At 36.2% G+C, this 18,882-nt stretch overlaps 1 protein-coding gene across 1 annotated transcript; it reads left to right on the plus strand.

Annotated features, from left to right (window-relative positions):
* Window positions 1–5,115: 5,115 nt before the first annotated feature.
* On the plus strand, window positions 5,116–13,421 carry LOC150084806 (uncharacterized). The gene is made up of 4 exons (XM_090376360.1): window positions 5,116–5,277; window positions 5,517–5,648; window positions 12,751–13,000; window positions 13,114–13,421. Exons 1-4 carry the CDS (start codon window positions 5,116–5,118, stop codon window positions 13,419–13,421), a joined length of 852 nt encoding a protein of 283 aa, XP_090232486.1.
* The last annotated feature ends 5,461 nt before the right edge of the window (window positions 13,422–18,882 follow it).

Below are 18,882 nucleotides of genomic sequence, written 5' to 3' on the forward strand. Positions count from 1 at the left end.
AACAGTAAATCTGGCGGTGTGTTCTAAAACAGTATGGACCATTTCCAGGCGGTGATTTAATCTCTGCGCCCATCGATGCGAACGCCATTACTGAGTTGTATTCTCGTATATGTTCTCTGTAGTTATTTGCTTCACGTGTATCCCCTGTAAGTAGCTCTCGCAATGCACAGAGTAGGTGTCTCAGACAGTGGGTCAAGTGAAATCTTTCCATCGTGACAGTATTTAGTGTATTGATTCGATGTGTTTAACTCATGTCCCCAATTTCTTGCATTGCAATACTCACAGTAGTAACACATATTTCCACAAATAAGTAACACATATGTCATGCTCTTCCACATTAATTACAGCTTGTTGATTATTTGCATCCGTACTTCTATTTGATTAGTCCTACGGCGTTTCGCCCGTCTTCTCATTTCCAATCTTGCTTCTCTTTCTTCAATGTTTTCTGTCCGTCTTCGTGGTCGTAGAGTCTCGTTTCGGTCTCTTAGTCAATTAGATCTCTCCTCTAATGTTTCATTAGCATTTCTTCTACATTTTCACAAAGTTCTTACACACTGTTCAGCCATTTTTACACTTCTTAAAACTTAGAAAGGTTTATTAAAATTGAAGGCAGATAAAATAAACATATATCGATAGCTTTCAGGCATAGGTTACCTTTCTTCAGTCTAAAAACGTTAGTACAAAAATTAATAAAGAATACCCTGTATGGTGGTCATGCGAGGTGAACGGGTGCTGGCAACAATTAGCAGTTGGAAAATTTGGGCAGCATACCTAAGCGTTTTATATATATAGATTCCCAAAAGTCTGCGCATTTCAAGGAAATCAATTCTCAGTCGAAATTAATAAGGTGTGTGCCTCCTCTTTTTTGGTTTCCATGTCTTTTCAGACTTTATGGAGGAGTGCCAACCTCTCTCCTCCAACTCAGCACAGTTTGATTTATTTTTTTTTATGCACGAAATTTTAATTTCGTTGTAAGGAAGATAAGAGAATCTATATTGGGAATTGCCGTATTAAAGAGAACAGGTTAATACGACAATTCCCAATATAGCCGTATTAAAGAGAACACGTTAATATTATAGATCCAGGAGAGAGAGAGAGCGAGAGCACCCGCCATGTTATCTAGGTCATTGCACTACTTAACTAGCCCGTTGCAAGAAGGCTCATTTTAATTTACATTTAATTATCAAAACCACCCATTCATGAATTTAAAAGTGAGCTTGCTGATAGCCTTGTGGTCTGTTAAATTACGAAGAAATTCATCTTAGATTTTGATATGAGCAACAGCTGGAAAACAAACGAAAGATTTTTGTTACTTCAATTAATTAAAATTAATTACCCTTCCTAGAATGTAGTAGGAAGAACTCTTATCCTGTATGTACACTAGAAATAAATAATACAAACAACAAAATGACAAAAATACGTAATGTAGAGTCGGAATAAACATTACGAAAATAGAAACAATACCAAAGCATGGAAAAATGTTGAGGATTGATGGAAACCATGTTTAGATTTTTTTTTTTTTTTTTTTTTTTTTTTGTGGAAAATTGCTATGCTAGCAAAGTTATTCGAGAACAGACAGCAATAACTGAGTGTTTACAGACTGGATAAAAATTTGTAGATGCAAAAACGAAGCTTCTGAATTAATTTTCACAAAAATTTCAAAACAGTGAATTCCTGAAAATCAATGTTATTTTTGCTTGATAATTGATCATAACAATTTCTCTAGTTAAATATATAACATCGATGAATACATTCTTCGGTATGATAATAACTGCATATATCTGATCCCGCACGATGTCATTCTTGAGCTGTAAAACTATTATAAGTATTACGTTAGTTAAGAAGTTTTGACGTTTTCTACACTCGCTGGCAACACAATTAGACACCTTTATTCGATATTTAGTAGTGCTACCTTTTTTCCAGAATTACAGGCCGTACTCTACATGACATTTATTAGGCGTCTGAGGGAGTCTAGCTCCAGGTTTTATTCTTCCATCAGGATTTTTGTCAGTTGCTGTACTGTATTCGGTAGAGAACTGCGAAGCCGAACTTCCTTTTCAACATGTCGCAGACATTCTCACTGGATTCAGATCTGGAGATTTAGTCGGCCAGGGGAAATGTAGAACATCTTGAGAATGTTCCACGAACCACCAGTTACAATTGGACAGTTGCGTTGCCGTCTTGATAGAATCCATCTCAATCCTGATAAAAATGAAGCGTCGCAGGGTGAAGTTCTTTCGATACAACAGAAGGAGTTTCACTGGAAGTAATGCGGCCTTGTAACGATATGAGCGGATCCAGTCCATATCAACAGAACGTATGTCGTACCATGATACCACCACCAGCCGCCGCTTCAGTGGTGGATAAGTGACAGTCTGGAAGCATGGCTTCACGAGGTTCACGCCACATCGTCATTCAATCATTAGTGAAAAAAAGTATAAATCGGGACTCCTCAGAGAACATGATCGCTTTCCAGTATTACACAGTCCAGTCAGTGTTGGCGTACCACTCCAACTGATTCTTTCGATTTTTTTCAGAAATAAGTGGGTTTCGTATAGGCACACGACTACCAAATCCCAGATTTTTAAACTCCCGCTGAATAGTTCGGTTGGAAATGTTTATTTTTTTGCCTAAATTGAATTTTGCAATCATTTGCTGCACATTGGACCTTCTATTGCTTCAATTCGGAAGCAAAATCGTCTTAAATTCCTGGGTCTCGTTCTTGGAGTACGTACTTTCTGCAGCATTTCTTCCTTTTAGAGCTGCATTCTCCTTTCCTCTTCCAATCATTGCATGGTTTCTTTCGACACACCACTGATTTCCTTTGTTTTTTTTTTTGTGGCTCCTACTAAGCACCTTTCTGAAAATCAGAAAAATTAGCCATCTTCCCCATGACCGGCTAGACTAAGAAGATCCAGGAAAGCAGGCAGTGTTTATCTGATACCAAGGAGCTTGTGATCACCATGCGACAACTTATATTTGTATACCATAAGTTTAATTATCTGTTCGCGCCAATCACAGCAGGTTTCTAATTTTTTGGTCAGTTGGTGTATAATACGGCTCCTTACATTCGTTCTTCTACTGTAAAAAATAATGTTTACTACAATTTATAAAAGAATAATTATATTTTGTGTATTATTATGCATAATCGGATTACATGGATATTGTTAAATGTAATACCTATCTGTACATTTTAAAGGTGGACAGTCATCGATGTACTTTCTTATAATATCATGGAAGAGAAAAGTTATAATTTTATGGTGTGGTTAGACATCCGTCATCACCAAAAATTGCACAGACCTGCACATCTGTGAACCGGTATTATGCGGAGTAAGTAGTGCTGTTTTTCTATAATTCAGATATAATCTCGGGCTAATCTATATGGTTTAAACAAAAATTTTAGACTATGTATATAAAGCCTTAGTCTAAATACAAAAATTTTAATAAATTTTATAGCGAGCTAATGCTGCATTGTATTGTTAAATCTGAATTAACCATTAAAAGATTACTGATGTATTCCAAGCAGGGTTCCAGTGAAATTGAATTGTAATAACTACATCTAGCGTTGGATAGGTACATAAACTAAATTAGAGTATCTGAGGGAATTACTCTTTTTAATTCGGTTAACAAAAGATTATCCGACTCTTTCTCTCTCAAGATAGCATGGCCCTAGAAGTTTTTTTTTTTTAATTTTAATTAATACAAAGTGTATTAATGAAGAAGGCTAGCGAACCTGTTTTAAAAGTAGCAATTAAAATTGCCGTTAAATATTGGAATTGGCTTTGTGCTTAGAGCAATGTTGCCTTCCTATCTAGGATGGGCCCTATGATGACGCATACGGATGTCGAGTTTCTAACACCTGATTTCTGCTGTCGGAAATGTTGGCCCAGGTCAGTAGATGAGTAATGCGTTGGTTTAAGGATGCAGTGTGGGGCTCCGACGATATCAAAACATGGTGCCCAGAAGAAACAGCTTCTCGTTTCCTTCCACACAAAACAACCCGTGGCATCCAAACGGAAGGGCGAGCTATTCCCAGCTGGGAGTAACTTCGAACGTTAAGTGTTGGAAGACACGGATAGGACGGAAGGTGGGGCAGTACTTTGGAAAGTGAGTGCATTCTCACACCACCTTTTAGGGTCACCGTCCTAAGTTCGTTGTCAAGGGTCAGGAGCCAAAGACATTCGAAGACCAAATTTATTCTCTTCCTGAAAGTCATTAGGAGTCATCTCCGTGTGATTTTGGAGAGATGTTGGGGGAAGTTATGCAACGAAGCCAACCAACCGGATGTATTTCCTTTCAGTGGTGTGATTTGGTTGCATTTTTGGTGGTCTGTGTTTATATAAGGAACCGTATTCTGCCACTGGAGACAAACACCGATCAGAGTGAGTTCAAATATATATCCCCGAACACCGTGGGTCTAACTAGAGGTAAGTATCCTCCATTTGCTTTCCATTATTCTTATGTTTACATCTAAAGATCTGTTAGAATAGTGATGGTACTTTCTTTTGGTTCTACAAGTATCCAATTGGGCATATTAGCCCCCAGATACGAATTATTATCCGATATATTATTATTACCTACCGTGAAATTATTTTCTTTCTTTTTTTTTTTTTTTTTTTTTGAATTTATACTGATTGACTTTAACAATTACTTTTTTTTTAGAATTTTAATTTTTTAAGTTATTTTGAACTAACAAGATTTTCAGTTTATAAAATTATTCCCTATAATTATTGTTAAACCTAAAATGTCTCTCTTTCTTCTAAATGAGTGCAAAAAACGGATTCCTTAAAATTCTTAAAATTTTAATGATTTATTTTAATTTCCAAGGGTCAATCAAATTAATCCTCAAGGGTCAATTTGGAGGGATAAATTCTATCAAATGAAAACTAATCGTTAGGTATTAATACCCACATTCCTAAGGATTTGAATTTCTTTAAACTGCTCCTCAAGGATTCATTTTTTAAGGATTCGAATACTGACATCACACTCTAATGATATCATATTAGATTATATAAGAAATGCTGTATATCAGTGCTCTTTCTTCAGATAACAGAACATATGTGTTTTTTTTTTTTTTTTCAGATAAAGAATACTTAATTTATTGAAGAAGCAATAATGCAGTTTCTTTTGCTACCATTTATTTGCTTATTGTGTATTGAAGTAGTCTGGGGTCATGCTCGTCTAGTGGAGCCCCCATCGAGATCTAGTATGTGGAGGTTTGGCTATCCTACTGAACGAAATTACAACGACAATGGGGTATATTGTGGAGGGATCGCGGTAAGTAGGTTATGGCCGTGGTTTAGGAATTTTTTAGAGCATGAGTTTAGACAATTGGTTCCAAGGCTTTTTCAATGATATTAGATTCTGCGCATCAGTACATCCAACAATTTTTAAGAAGTGCTCAGCACATTCCATTAAATAACGGCTTTCTTGTTACCACAGTGATAAGCAGTAAATGAAAATGCTGTTTCATCAACTACCTCACTAACATGATTTTTTTTTTTTCAATTTAACAGGTTCAGTGGCAAAGGAACGGAGGCAAGTGTGGTATTTGCGGGGATCCCTGGCACATGCCTGCTCCTCGTGCGCACGAAGCTGGAGGTGTGTACGGAAGGGGAATAATAGTAAGGAACTACACTCCGGGGCAGGTGAGTTCATAAAGTTTATTTTTCCAGAATTCATTTCCTCGAAGGTTTACGGGTTCAAGTTATGTAGTGTGTTTCGTGCACCGAGGAAATTCTTGCGACACGTGCTGAGGATATTGAACAGATGATTTCCTTAGGCAACAGAATGTCGGCAAGGCATCTGCTTTGGTAAATATCATGTAGGAGTTTCTATTACCTGGCTGGAGAGTTGATTGGCATGTAGTATCTGTTTGCGACTACTCTGTGGCTGGAAGGAGTGAGATAAATCCACAACATGGAGAAGATGGTTCTTACTTTGATTACTATGCGTGCTTTGCTATATACTGAAGAATAACTGTATATTAAAAAGTATATTAAGTGGCATTCAACTGTTTGGTCAGCCATTTTGGAGATTTATTACCGCTACTCTCTTTCCCTCTGCCTTTCTGTCTCTGTAACGTCATAGCTTTATTAAGAAAACAGCAGAGAATTCCGAATTGAAGGGCTTAATTATTGATAATTTTAATTAATTCATTAATTTTATTTATTTATTTAAAAATATATATCTCTTCTACTTTAAAGCACGCGTATATGCACTCGCGAGTAGCACGTGGATATAATGACTGTCTTCCCACACCGGATGAAAACAGCCCGAGTTCGAATCCTGTCAATGACGTGAGGAATTTTTATGGACTTTTTCATACTATGATTGAGTTAGTCGGGCGAGGGATGCATGATTTTTTTGTTTAGTAAACCGTTTAAAAGTATACACAGTTATTTCAACAATTTTTAAGAAGACGCCTTATAACTTTAGTGTTTTACACACAACTAACATGCCTATGTCTTCTTATCTGTTTGGATTCTTGTGCATATAGCGTAACAAGGTTACAATGAGAAGTAAAATTAAACAAAATATAAAAATATAGAAACCTAAATTTAAATATATAAAAATTCATATACAAAAAAAGGTTAAATTAATAATGTTATGTAAATAACATTATTAATTTAAGATTATTAGTTATGATCAATGATAAAAGATTAAATTAAAATGTTATGTAAATTGAAGTTTAAGAAAATGCGAATATAAAATGAAGATGCATAAATGATAAAATTAAAATAGGTTAGTTAATGTAAGCAATGCGTTACATTTCAGGTGCTTTCCATTTTTTTCTTAAATTATTTCTTATTTCTGTGGTTAGTAGAAGTGAAAATTAAAAATAGTTACCTCCTTATCAATTAATTACTAAGATTATAACTTTACAAAAGAGTTAATAAAACTGTACAGTTTTACATTCTCGAAACTTAGCTGTTAAGTTTAAATATACCTGTTTAATATTTATTGCTCTTCTCCCGTATACGTTTTTTAAGTCTCTTTTCTCATATCTGTATCTCTTCACAAGCGACATCACGTTGACGAGTCTTACATAACAATACATACGATTTTTTTTTAAATGCAATTTCTATAGAAAAAAGAAATAATAACTGCAGGATTTCTATTTTTCCGATTTTAATGAAATTTGGAATGGTTTGACAAATATTTTTAAAGAGCCCAAAGAAAAATTTTCATGAAAATCTGTCCACTTGGAGTCACGTTGTTACATGCGGACGGAAGGACGGATATCGTAAAGAAGGACAATAGGTGCATATGCATGCGCCTGTTGTCCGCCTTCCTATATATATATATGTGAACATGAATATTCTTTATTCAGATTTACTTTTCATTCGCGTCTCAAAAATGATAAAAATTGATTTCACTGAAAGGGGTTGTCCCTGTCAGTGAAAGCAATGACATGGGCTACCCCTTTAACTCCTCCTCTCCTGTGCCATTTCCTATGTATAGGTAATTGGCACGGGAGAGGGAGGGATTAAAGAGGTAGCCCCTGTCATTGACTTCACTGCTAGTTAAAAAGTATCCAGGTTTCAAATTAGATTACTAAAATATATACAGAATTCTTTAAACACGGTGTAAATGACTTTAATAAACATAATCATCTTATACTTCGCGAAGGTTACAGCTTGCTGCCTCCAAAATCTCGCAGAGATCTCCATGGGATTTTATTTTTGAAGTAATTAATTTCTGAATCGAAGCAAGTTGTAACTTGAGAAATTAATTTCAGAAGCCCCAAAATAAATGGGAACAGTTTAAAATTGATTTCATTAGATGAAGCCTCCTGATACGGCATCATGCGTTAATCAATAACCACAATTTATGTGTTTTCAAAGAGAGTTCTAAACTCTTAATAAGTTAAGAGCGCTTTAATATTTTGATAAATATTCTCTTTTCAATTTGTTTGCATCACTACAGATGAATCCTTGTATCCTCTGCAGGTACAGAAAATTGATTTTCCGCGATATCTAATAAAATATATTATTAGAACTATTCAATGAAATTTCTACTTATGTAGGATTAAATATGTACAGCTTGTTTTTCACACAATAATAAAGACGATTATATCTTTTTATATTATATATTACAATCAACTGCATTTACTTTATTTCTTAGTTTCATTAGTTACTAAAACGAAATGGAATTTGGACGTCTTTGTCTTTTTCTAAGATGGAACTTAATTTAAAATGCTCATTGCTTGAAAATTATCTGTCGAGAAGTTCATAGTTTAAAACTTATAAGTACTGTACCTCCAATTTAGAATACTCATATAAAGATCAAATTTACTGTGCATATGGGACGGGGAATGAGTCCAAGGAAGCCCCGAATCCTCTACGCAGGCTAGGCTCCATTAATTATACTTTCAATTTCTTGTTTTTCTCTTCATATTCTGTTCAGGATTATTTTATCTTTAAAAATCAGTCTTTAAAATTTCCACAGCGTTTTGGTTTTCCGTCCATTTTGCCCGCTTCGCGGCACCGAGATTTGGCAGTGAAGTAGTTGAGAAATATCATTAATATTTTTTGTACTGTAAGACTGCTATTACTAAAGATGCTTTTTCTCCCCCTTAAAGTACCAGAATAAAGAACAGTTACAAGGTGCACCATTTTGAACTATTTCTTGCCTTTTATCAAAAAACAAAACAGTGTAAAAAATGAGCCATGCGCCCGCTCTTGTTTTTTTTTTTTTTTTTTACCGCGTTCGCTAAAGGTGATTTTATCAGATTTTCCGTTTTATTGAGGATTATAGCACAGTTTCCTTGTTTGGTGTCGTTATGGTGCTTCTCGGTATTCTAAGAAATAGCTCATTTTTTGTAGCTGTTTAGTTGCAGTGCTCTTTTTTTATACGCCTTTCTTTGCTTTAATGGAAGTAATATTTTTACGGACGATTAGGGACAAAAAACTAAACAGAAAAGCAGGTTTGCATATTACTGGTAGGTTCCTTTGAGATTTCGTTTTGTCTGTTTAAGTCACCTTTTATCTTATCTTATGAAATCCATGTTTTGTAACACGGCCGTTGCAAAAGTATAGAGCCGGTGCTAGAATTTTTGTCTTGTTTTACCAATTTATGTCCCAGGAATATTTCTGTCGTCTGCGATTGAAGATTTACTGATAATATTCAGGATGAGGCAGAAGATAATAAATATAATTTTCAGCTATATTAGTTCAAGATGCTGCAGTTATTCTTATTATAGAATTGTGGCATACCTTAAAGCATAAAATGCACAACGGATTAATGAGGAATCACTGAAGTCACGTGATTATAATGATCGCAAAGTTGGAGTCTGAGCTGTCAGTTTGTTACAAATTGATTTTACGATAAAATTAAATACATTGTACTCGTAGTTTAAAATCTTATGCAAAAGTAAAATACAGTTTAGAGAGATGTGTAGTGTACCAATTTCATGTCGGAACTGCAAAATTATTTATGGAATGTGATATGCTTGAGACATGCACATTAACCTGAACAAAGCGTTCGTATTGCTCCAGAATTGTTCGAAAAACATAATTTTCTAATACTGTATATTTTTAAAATTGTTGTTCAATTTAAAGTTACAAACTTGCCCCTTGAACGACACGCAGGCTGCAGTTAATGATTAACAGGACTTTTATTATTATTATTACTATATATATTTTTATGAACCCCCCAAACAAGAAAGGTATTACAACCTACAGTACTTAGTAACATGCATGAACTAAAGACGGACACGACAGAAAATACTCGTTGACATTAGACCCGAATTTCTGGAGATTGTAATTTTCGGGAAGTACATGGGGAGAAAGGCTGTCCCAGGAAACAGAAGTAGAAAGGATAAATAAGGAAGAAAAAAGCGTTGGTTGGTTCTGTGAGTTTGGAATTGGACAATAAGAGAGTGCTGACTGGTTGCGGCACGTGATCGCACTGCTCTAGAAGAGAGAGCGGGAATTATAGAAGCCAATTCAGAAGAACAGTGCCCATGGAAGTATCTGTAGAAAATGCATGCAACAGAAACAGAATGTCTATGAGACAGAGTGTGGAGAGACTGTTAGAGATAAGTCATTAATTAACCTGACTAACCTCTTTTGAATGGAGTCTTGACGCTTCAGAAAGATTTTGGGGGCGCCATCCCTGATGTGGGAACAATGTTCTATGGTAGAACGGATTAGGGATTTGAATTGAATTGAAGTAGGTAGTTGTTTATAAGAAAAGTAACGCCGAGAGCAAAAACAAAAATCCATTTTTTTCATGCAGAGGAAGCAATATTTGCGATGTACCAAGAGAGATTAGAATAAGAGATAGAACTGAGTCCTGTCTTATTTCTCGCAAAAAGAATTGAACTTAACAAATTTTCTTCCATCGAATTTGTCCAAGGAAGAGTAACATAAGCCGGTATGTCACTAGTGGATCGCCGCTGACGGAATCCATATTGGAAATCATTGATCAGATGGCAGGTTTCGAGGCAGTTTAAGAGTTGGCGGTTGATGGATTTCTCCATTACTTTGGAAAGAGTAGAGGTAAGTGCAATGGGGCGATAATTGGACAGGAGGGATTTGTCACCCTTTTTAGGAACTGGCTTGATACGGGCAAACTTCCAAGAAGAAGGAAAAAGAGCGGAATACGAATGTGTAAAAACATGACACAGAACAGCAGCAAGCCCAGGATTGTGCACAAGCCTGAAGAAACTTTTATGGAACTTATTTAATTAATCACACTTGTTTATATGAACATTTATTTTAGAACATAATTTTATTATTCTTTTTATAACAGCACTCCTTAACTGTTACTTTATTTTTAATTCAGGCCTTTTTATTAGACATGTAGCTTTCAAGTTTCCACGTTTCGAGTTTTTCAAATTTCTCGAGGAATTTCTCTGTTGTTTCTTTCGCAGAGTGCTTATTTCATTTTGATTTTATTGCATTCTGTTACATGATAATTGAGATTTATTCTGGGTGGCCTATAGCCAATACCGCTATTTATAAAAATCTTCCATCTTTTCCTTTCCGTACTGCTTACTGGCCGCATATTTCTCGGCATCTATTTTTAGGCTGCTGGAAACAAAAATCTTGTTCCAGGAAACAAATGTCCGGAATAATTGACGCTCATCTGGAGCATCAATTATTTCGGCCATTAGCTGGGCCAGGATTAATGCGCATCTTTGAAGCACTTTTTGGACCCATGGCTTCATCCTGAGGTTGGCATACAACACACATCTCGAGAGAGTGCGTGGGTTATTTCCTGTTCAACCATATCAAGATCCAGCATTCAGTGTTGTAAGCCCTTCTTTCATTCTACTGGAGACAAATAATGGTGGTATCATTTAATTTTTATACTTTATTTTGAGATGAACATCTCATCGGATAGGATAATTTCCAACCGCTGGGTGCAGCTATGAGGTGAAATTCTCTTTGAATTCACATTGAATAACTATAATAAATTTCAGAAAATTCTTCGCATCCATGGCAATTAAAATTCAAACCAACAATTCTCAACGCGAAACAAAGATGTAATTGAAGTTAAGATCATCACAACAGTTATCCATAGTTCAGATTCGTGATCTACCGATTACCTTTTGAATTCGAGTCTCTCCCCCCTCTTTATGTACAATAAGATTGTACTTTTTCATAGACCATGGTTGTGAGGATAAAACAGGGTATTTTCCTCGACCTGTGTAGCCTAAACGCGATTAGGTTGTTTAGAATTTGCCATAGGTAACTTACGCCAACTGAGGCCTCGGTACATAGTGTCTTTAAATTATGTGTGTTGAATAACCTGAGTTGCACAGTTGGTATAATCACCATTCTCCCCGCAGCGGGTGGAAAAGACCGAGTTCGATTCCCATCAATGACGCGAGGAATTTTTATGGGTTTTTTCACAACGTGGCAGAGTTAGTCGGCCTCAAGCAATGGTAGTATGGCTTTCTGCTCCCGGAAATTCGGGTTTTTCATCCAGCAAACAGAAATCGATCGCAGATCGAGGCATTTTTAGGCAGCGCGGCTCATTTGCGGCTAATCTTAGGAGGAGTATCTGGCCACAAATATTTCCTAATCATTATTAATGCCGGAAAAACGCCGTGAATTAATTTCATTTCTGGAAAAGCTTTTAATTTAAGCGTGATTGTGTGCTTATTTTTGGATTTACAAAAATTTAAGGATACTGGTAGTACAGGCGCAGATTCTAAGAAAACTCATTACCAGAAATGTGTACACAAGGGAAATGCAGAGTGGAAGGCAACTGTCGGCGATACTCGGCAATCCTGATTCAACAAAATCCGAAATAAGATCAACAACTTAAACCCATTGTTGATGAAATATTAGTCTATTCAATTCTGTTTATGAAAATTTAGTACTCAGATAAATCTTTCTAAATGGTCCTCCGTGAAAGTAGAGTGGTTTTGCCACTTGTTGAAAGATTGCAGAGGTTTGGATTCAAATCCCAAGGAAGCCAGGAGGAACTCTTAAAGGCCTCGTCAATGAATGGTGGGAGTTAGTAATGTTCTGATCACAGGTGAGGGAGTAGGGTTTCTCTCCCGAGTTACTATGAGTTTTTCAGCCAATGCAATATGCAAATCGGCTGGTGAACTCACATTTGGAAGTGTCAGGTTAAGAGAACAGTAAAGTGAGGTTCCTTCCAAAGATAATAATACTAATTAATATATATTATTATTTTGAACAATTTCTTACAGCAATTTAGAATATTCAAGTGTATGCATACGCTTATGTACAGTATATTTGTATAACCGGTAGAAACTTTCGTTCTTAGGTCATCACTGCTAGTGTCGATGTGACTGCCAATCATGGAGGTTACTTTGAATTCAAAATTTGCCCGAACAACAACACTCAGAAGGAAGCAAAGCAGGAGTGCCTAGATTCATACCCTCTTCGTGTAGTAAGCAGCGGAGATACAAAAATTTCTCTCTCTGATATTGCATCTCGGACAGTGTCCGTAAAACTGTATCTACCTCAGGGACTCCGGTGTAGCCACTGCGTGCTCCAGTGGACATACACCGCAGGTAGGAACTTTCTTAGCCGCGTAGTTCGTTCCATTGAACAGTTCCATCATAACACGAATATTGTTTTCTGTTTCACTCTAAATGTCTGACCATTCTCTTGATTTCTCTTCTAGGCAATAACTGGGGCAAGTGTAAGGATGGAAAAAGTCGGGTAGGCTGTGGTCCTCAGGAAACTTTTCGGAACTGTGCAGACGTGTCTATCGGAAGCTTAAATAATGCGACTTCAGTTACAACCATCACCAACATCGCTAAGTCTACTCCCGATCTCCGGAAAACAGGTGATAACGACGTCACTCCTTCCTTTCCGAAGATGCATTGTGTGGCTGCCGACAGATGGCGTTGGGTGAAGCACATGGATCAGTGGTGTGGCATTCAATGCAGCCGAAGTTATTGTCCGCGTTCCAAGTGTCAATGTCATTGAAATTTTCTGCTTCTTTGAGAAGTTACTCCACTTAATACCAGTTGTAAAATGGCTAATAAACAATCCGAAAAGCGAAAGCGGTAGTAATTACTGCATCCTCTAAAACTTAAGATTAATTAAATAAAGGTGAGCAAAGGGTACATCTAACCGATGCCACGTCTGACATACAACATGATCGAGCATCCCTTAATTATTGGCGCAATTTAACCCAATTTGTAGTTCCTGTACAATTAACTGCTCGAGTATATCATCATTACACAAACGGCCAGCGCTGTCATCTGTATCCAATATCATCTCGCATCCGAAATTCATGGATGTCCTTGGGTAGAGAAAGACCAAATTAAATTCTGTAACAATGGACACGGAGTCACATGAACTGTAGTCATGACAACAATGGCCATGGAAGCACGAGAACTGTGGCCACGACAATAGACGAGGAAATATTCAAATGATAACAAGAGATATTCAGTCAGATATGCGCATTCCCCTCAGAATTATGGGTTCATTAACATTTGTATGGAATATAATTACGGATGGTTTCCATTTAAACTCCTTACGCAGTAATATGTAAGAAGAAAGACGGAGAGTAATTAGAGCAAGCCGCAGTCTACACATAACTATCAATGGACGCACATTAACGATTCAGAACTTTAATAATTAAGAGGACAAATAACGAATATGTACGATTTACTGAAAGCCCTTTTAGAATGCAACTACAGTATTCACAAAGGCCAGGGCCGCTGATACGTCAGAGAGCAATTTACGAACATCCTTCGGCACTGGTTCAGATTCGGTCCTAGCGCTGGTACTAACACTCGAACAAATATGAAACAAAAATTCTGCCATTAATAACAGCAGAATTTATACTTTCGTTTATGAATATATGTATGGTTATACTCCTACCTTATTTTTAATCTGTTGTGTTTTCTTTTTGTATAAATAAAACGAACATTATCTTAAAAATGTCTCGCGACGTCTGATTATTCGATATATTAATTTCGAAATTTAAAAAATTCCGTCAATGCTGTGTTATAATTGTTTCTTTTCTACTTCTTTTTTTTAACTGCAAAATAAAAAGAAGCTAGATCTTTAAAAGAATCGCAAAAAATAGAGAAATATATGTAAATTTTATTTTGTCGATCTGAATGCCATTTAAAAGAAACACTGTGCGCACTCGCTCATTTGCATTTCATTGCACTGCCATAATGAAGTATTATCCTAAGTTCAATAATATGTCAAAAGAAACAAATGATTTATATAATTTTATTCTGGAGATTTACAATTTTTTTTATAATTTTAATTAAAAAAAAAAAGAGAAGTGCCTTAATTAAATGAAAAAAAAAAATAAATAAATAAAAATATTTAGGTTGCGTTAATTTACTAAGCAACAAAGTTGGCGGAAAATTTTCATGAAAGACAAAACCGCAAGGTTTTATCAATGTTTTTATAAATACAGTTTATTATTTTGTTTACTGAACAATTCGCCACACACACACACACACACACACGCAAGCAAATTATTCTGCGCACAAAAAGCATTATTTTATTTCGAATGCGCATTATTAACACGGGTTACTATATGAGTGTTGTTTGGTTTTAATGTACCTTTTTGCTGTTAGCTGCGCGCTCTGTATTTCAGTTTATTTCATGTATTTATTCCCAAAGGTTTTTAATAATTTAATTTACCATCCACCAACTAAATACGGCCTCTTTCTTATTGCAACTATTTTATTTGGTTGTGTTGGATTTTTATGCTCAAACTCTCGGAGGACATAGCTTAATGTATTCGCACTCATTTATCTTCTGCAAATATGTTGCCTTATTCTTTTCTTCCTTTTCATTTTTGTTTGAGATCTGATGCAATAAATACTTCGCGACGTGAAGTAGAATAAGATTTTCTTAAAATAAAAAAAATAAATAAATAAACAAACACGATTTCGTTTATCTTCCCTACCCCCGACTTTGGCAATGTTTATCGAGTGGGGAAAAAAATAGTGATTTAGAGAGTAACCAGAAAAATGCAAATAGCCAACCAAGCAGAGATAAATATATCGGCTTGAAATATGTGTTCAGTGAATATAGTTGAAGTTACTCGGAATGCCGCTACAGAAATTTTTCAGTTTGATTTAATGGATGATTAATGTTTATTTTAAAATCGATCTGCAAGTGGCATTTGTTATATTTAGGTGTTTTTAAGATTACAGCGTCAGATTATAGTTTCACGTGATTCTGCATATAAGTGCCACCTGGTGACACTATTCGTAACTGTGTATTTGAATTTGTACCATTCTGAGGGCCCAAAGAATCTGCATTTATTGCGAAAAACAACTACCTCATATTTTAGCATTAAATCAGCTCATACACCAACCATAAGAATAAGTATTTACTGTAACTAAAATATTTACAAATTGAAATAAAATAAATATTTACAAAAACTGCTAGCTATTATATTAAATTAAATTATATACATGTGAAAAACATTAAAATTGAGATAAAATAAACCGGATAAAAATCTCTGGAGCTTTCGGAAGCATCGGCTTCCTTCCTCAGCAGTAACAAAACTTCCTGTAGCACGTCCATATATAACAGGCTCACGGTACTTATACACGTGGTGCAGTCGGCGCATGGTCTGAATGGAAGCGGAAATAGTTCGGGAACGTGTTAAGCAAAACCGTTCATCCGTACTTAGGATGATAGTTTCAAACAGAGGATGCATACGCATACCTCTGTCCCTATTCACCATCTATTCAGATGGTGAATCTGTAAACTCTGAATTTTTTTTTTAAATTTGATGTTAACACTGAACTAAATATTACCGTTTGGATTATAAGATTTTTAAATTTAAATTTTGACTAATCAGAAGTTATTCGCTCTCCTCGGTTTAGTTTAAAAACGTCATTGGTATACTTCTGAAACGAACGTAAGATAATTTTATTTGAAAAAAAAACAAAAAAAACCCCACAGTGGTTGTATGCGGTGTTCATTCTTCTGCAGTACACGTGTTTAGTAGGACAGATAGCTAGACAAAGGGAGTTGCGCCACGTCTCCAAACGCCATGACAGTTTTTTTTTTTCTTTATATTCAAATAAAATCAGTGTACGCTCGTTTCAGAAGTACACCGATGACATTTTTCACGCTAGACAGAGGATGGGGAAACAGATTTCCCACTGAGAGAAAAGCAATTGATTGGGCACGATTTAAATCTAAAACGGCAATACTCCAATCCATCGAATTCAAAAATATCGGCTCTAAAATATGAAAAAAAAAAAAAAAAAAAAAAAAAAAGATTCCGATGACATATAACCGAAATCTAAAAACAATCTAGACACATGAAGTTCAGTGTCTATGCAGGTACAATTATAATCTACATGAAAGCCATCATGAACAAGGGCATGGATTTTATATTTGAGACTAAAATCATGGACTATATGGAAATTGTGATTACTAGAGCAGGGTCGGCTCTAGGGCGGAGAATAGGGTGCGTTGCGCCTCTTGCACTTTCCTAGAGCCGGCTATGGCCTGCTTCTAATTCACTGCATCTGTTTCCTTCGAACTATTTTTCAGTTCCTGTGACTCAAATGAGCAATAAAGATCATCATCACTTAGATAACCTACAGTTCTATCAGAGATACTGACGAATATTGCAGAAGATGCTTTCCAGGGCTGCTTAAGCAAACAAACAATAGCTTACTCCACCGATTATTTTTTTTTTTTTTTTTGGTAGTTGTTGGCGCATAGGCTTCTGTGGCCATAATGCACCTCCCAAGGTTTTTGCAGTACTTTTGATCCAAGCCCGAGGCGGGAATCGAACCCGCGACCTTTGGGTTGCCAGGTAGGCACTTTACCCACCCAGCTAGCCCGGTCGGCTTTACTCCACCGATTAAGATATCGTACTTAGAGTGTTAGGATTGAAATAAACTATTGTATGAATTGTAATCACTGGAATAATTAAAACGAATCAAACAACCTTATTACAGCCACTGTTTTTCCCTAAAGTAGTAACAACACACGCACCGATTGGGTAATGGCGCTTAATTTCCGACGATTTATCACCAAGTAATTGTATACGACTTCCTGTTTGGTTGTTTCTACACCAATAACCGCGTACACAAGGGGAGATGAGCAGAGAACCACAAAGATGCCACATTACACACAACTTCTGAACGAGTGGTGGGAGGACTTAGCGCAAGCCAACAATAAATTAAATGATGTGAGGACAAGATGGCCTACAGTATCGCTTATCTCTGGCATTAGATAAAGGCAGGGGAATGCGCACTGGTGGAGTTTTATGGTCTGCAGCAACACAATATTTCATTCTCTCTCGTTGAAATTTAACACCGGGTTGTGACATTTACAGCTCAGTCTGGGCGTGCGATGTATTTGATTTCTAGCTGCGAGGGTGTCTCGTTGGTCTCTTAATGTGGTACGCCATGCTAAATATTCATTTCGGAGCTCCGCTGATCTTCGGTTGTAAAGTTATTTGACTCTTCACCGTAAAAAGGGACAAAAATCGATACTCCATTATATGATGAGAATTTTGGGTTCTTACAGAAGATTGTTGACGTGCTTTTGTTTCCTAGTTACGCCTGTAGACTCTTGTTACTGGTACCTTTATTACTCTTCGTCGCGTGAAGATACTACGGTGGCTTTGAACGGATTTTGCAGGGAAGACAAGTTCATTAAACGCATGCGTTTCCATTTTTTTCCCTATCGCCTGTATATATTGCTTGTACTTTATATTGTATGAAGAATGAAGGAAACAAAAGTAGATCGTTTGGAATTTTACCAAGTTTTTTTAAATTTATTATTACTATTATTTTTTTAAGATCTGGCATCCATAGTAAGAATGTTGAAAAACGTTCACTCCAACACATGTGAAATGTCAATTTGCGAACTGCATTTCATGGCGATCAGCAGAATGGCGGTTGCCATGGTAACGGCTGGGCTTTGTAACTTTGATGCACTAGAATGGCGTTATTATTATTAAAGAAGAAAATTTACTGTATGCGAACAAAGCGTTATTTTTTCTTCCCGAATACGAGAGAAAGAGAGAGAGAATAGTCCGCAATTTCCGAAAGGATTGGTTTTTATATTTTTTCTGATATAAAACCAGTACATAATGTCACACCATTCCATAGATGATACGATAAACACCAACCTTAATAAGCTTCGCGCTACTTTCTACGAACAGGTATCAAATAGCTAATACAGGAAGGGGAGGGACCCCCACTATCTGTTGTTTGGATAGGTGATAGATAATAACAAAGAGACTGTCGGATAAATATCACCTCATGATCGATATGTCGTTCGTTTTACTTTGGTGAAATACAAAGTCTTTGTTGAACACTGGAGAAGACTCGCAGTTCTAATCAAATAAGGTATGTTCAACGTTCATTTTTCTTGATTGGAATACACTTCGCCCTCAAGTGTTGATGGAATGAGTCAGCGAATTAAAATCGAC

Source organism: Mastigoproctus giganteus, chromosome 6 (assembly GCF_048544385.1).
Source record: "Mastigoproctus giganteus isolate SK-2022 chromosome 6, ASM4854438v1, whole genome shotgun sequence".
NCBI classification, from domain to species: domain Eukaryota; kingdom Metazoa; phylum Arthropoda; class Arachnida; order Uropygi; family Thelyphonidae; genus Mastigoproctus; species Mastigoproctus giganteus.

Coding starts and splice junctions, on each gene's coding strand:
- LOC150084806 (XM_090376360.1), top strand. CDS start 5,116: ATGCAGTTTCTTTTGCTACCATTTATTTGCTTATTGTGTATTGAAGTA. Junction 5,649..12,750: donor GGAACTACACTCCGGGGCAG/GTGAGTTCATAA, acceptor TTTCGTTCTTAG/GTCATCACTGCTAGTGTCGA. Junction 13,001..13,113: donor CCAGTGGACATACACCGCAG/GTAGGAACTTTC, acceptor TTTCTCTTCTAG/GCAATAACTGGGGCAAGTGT.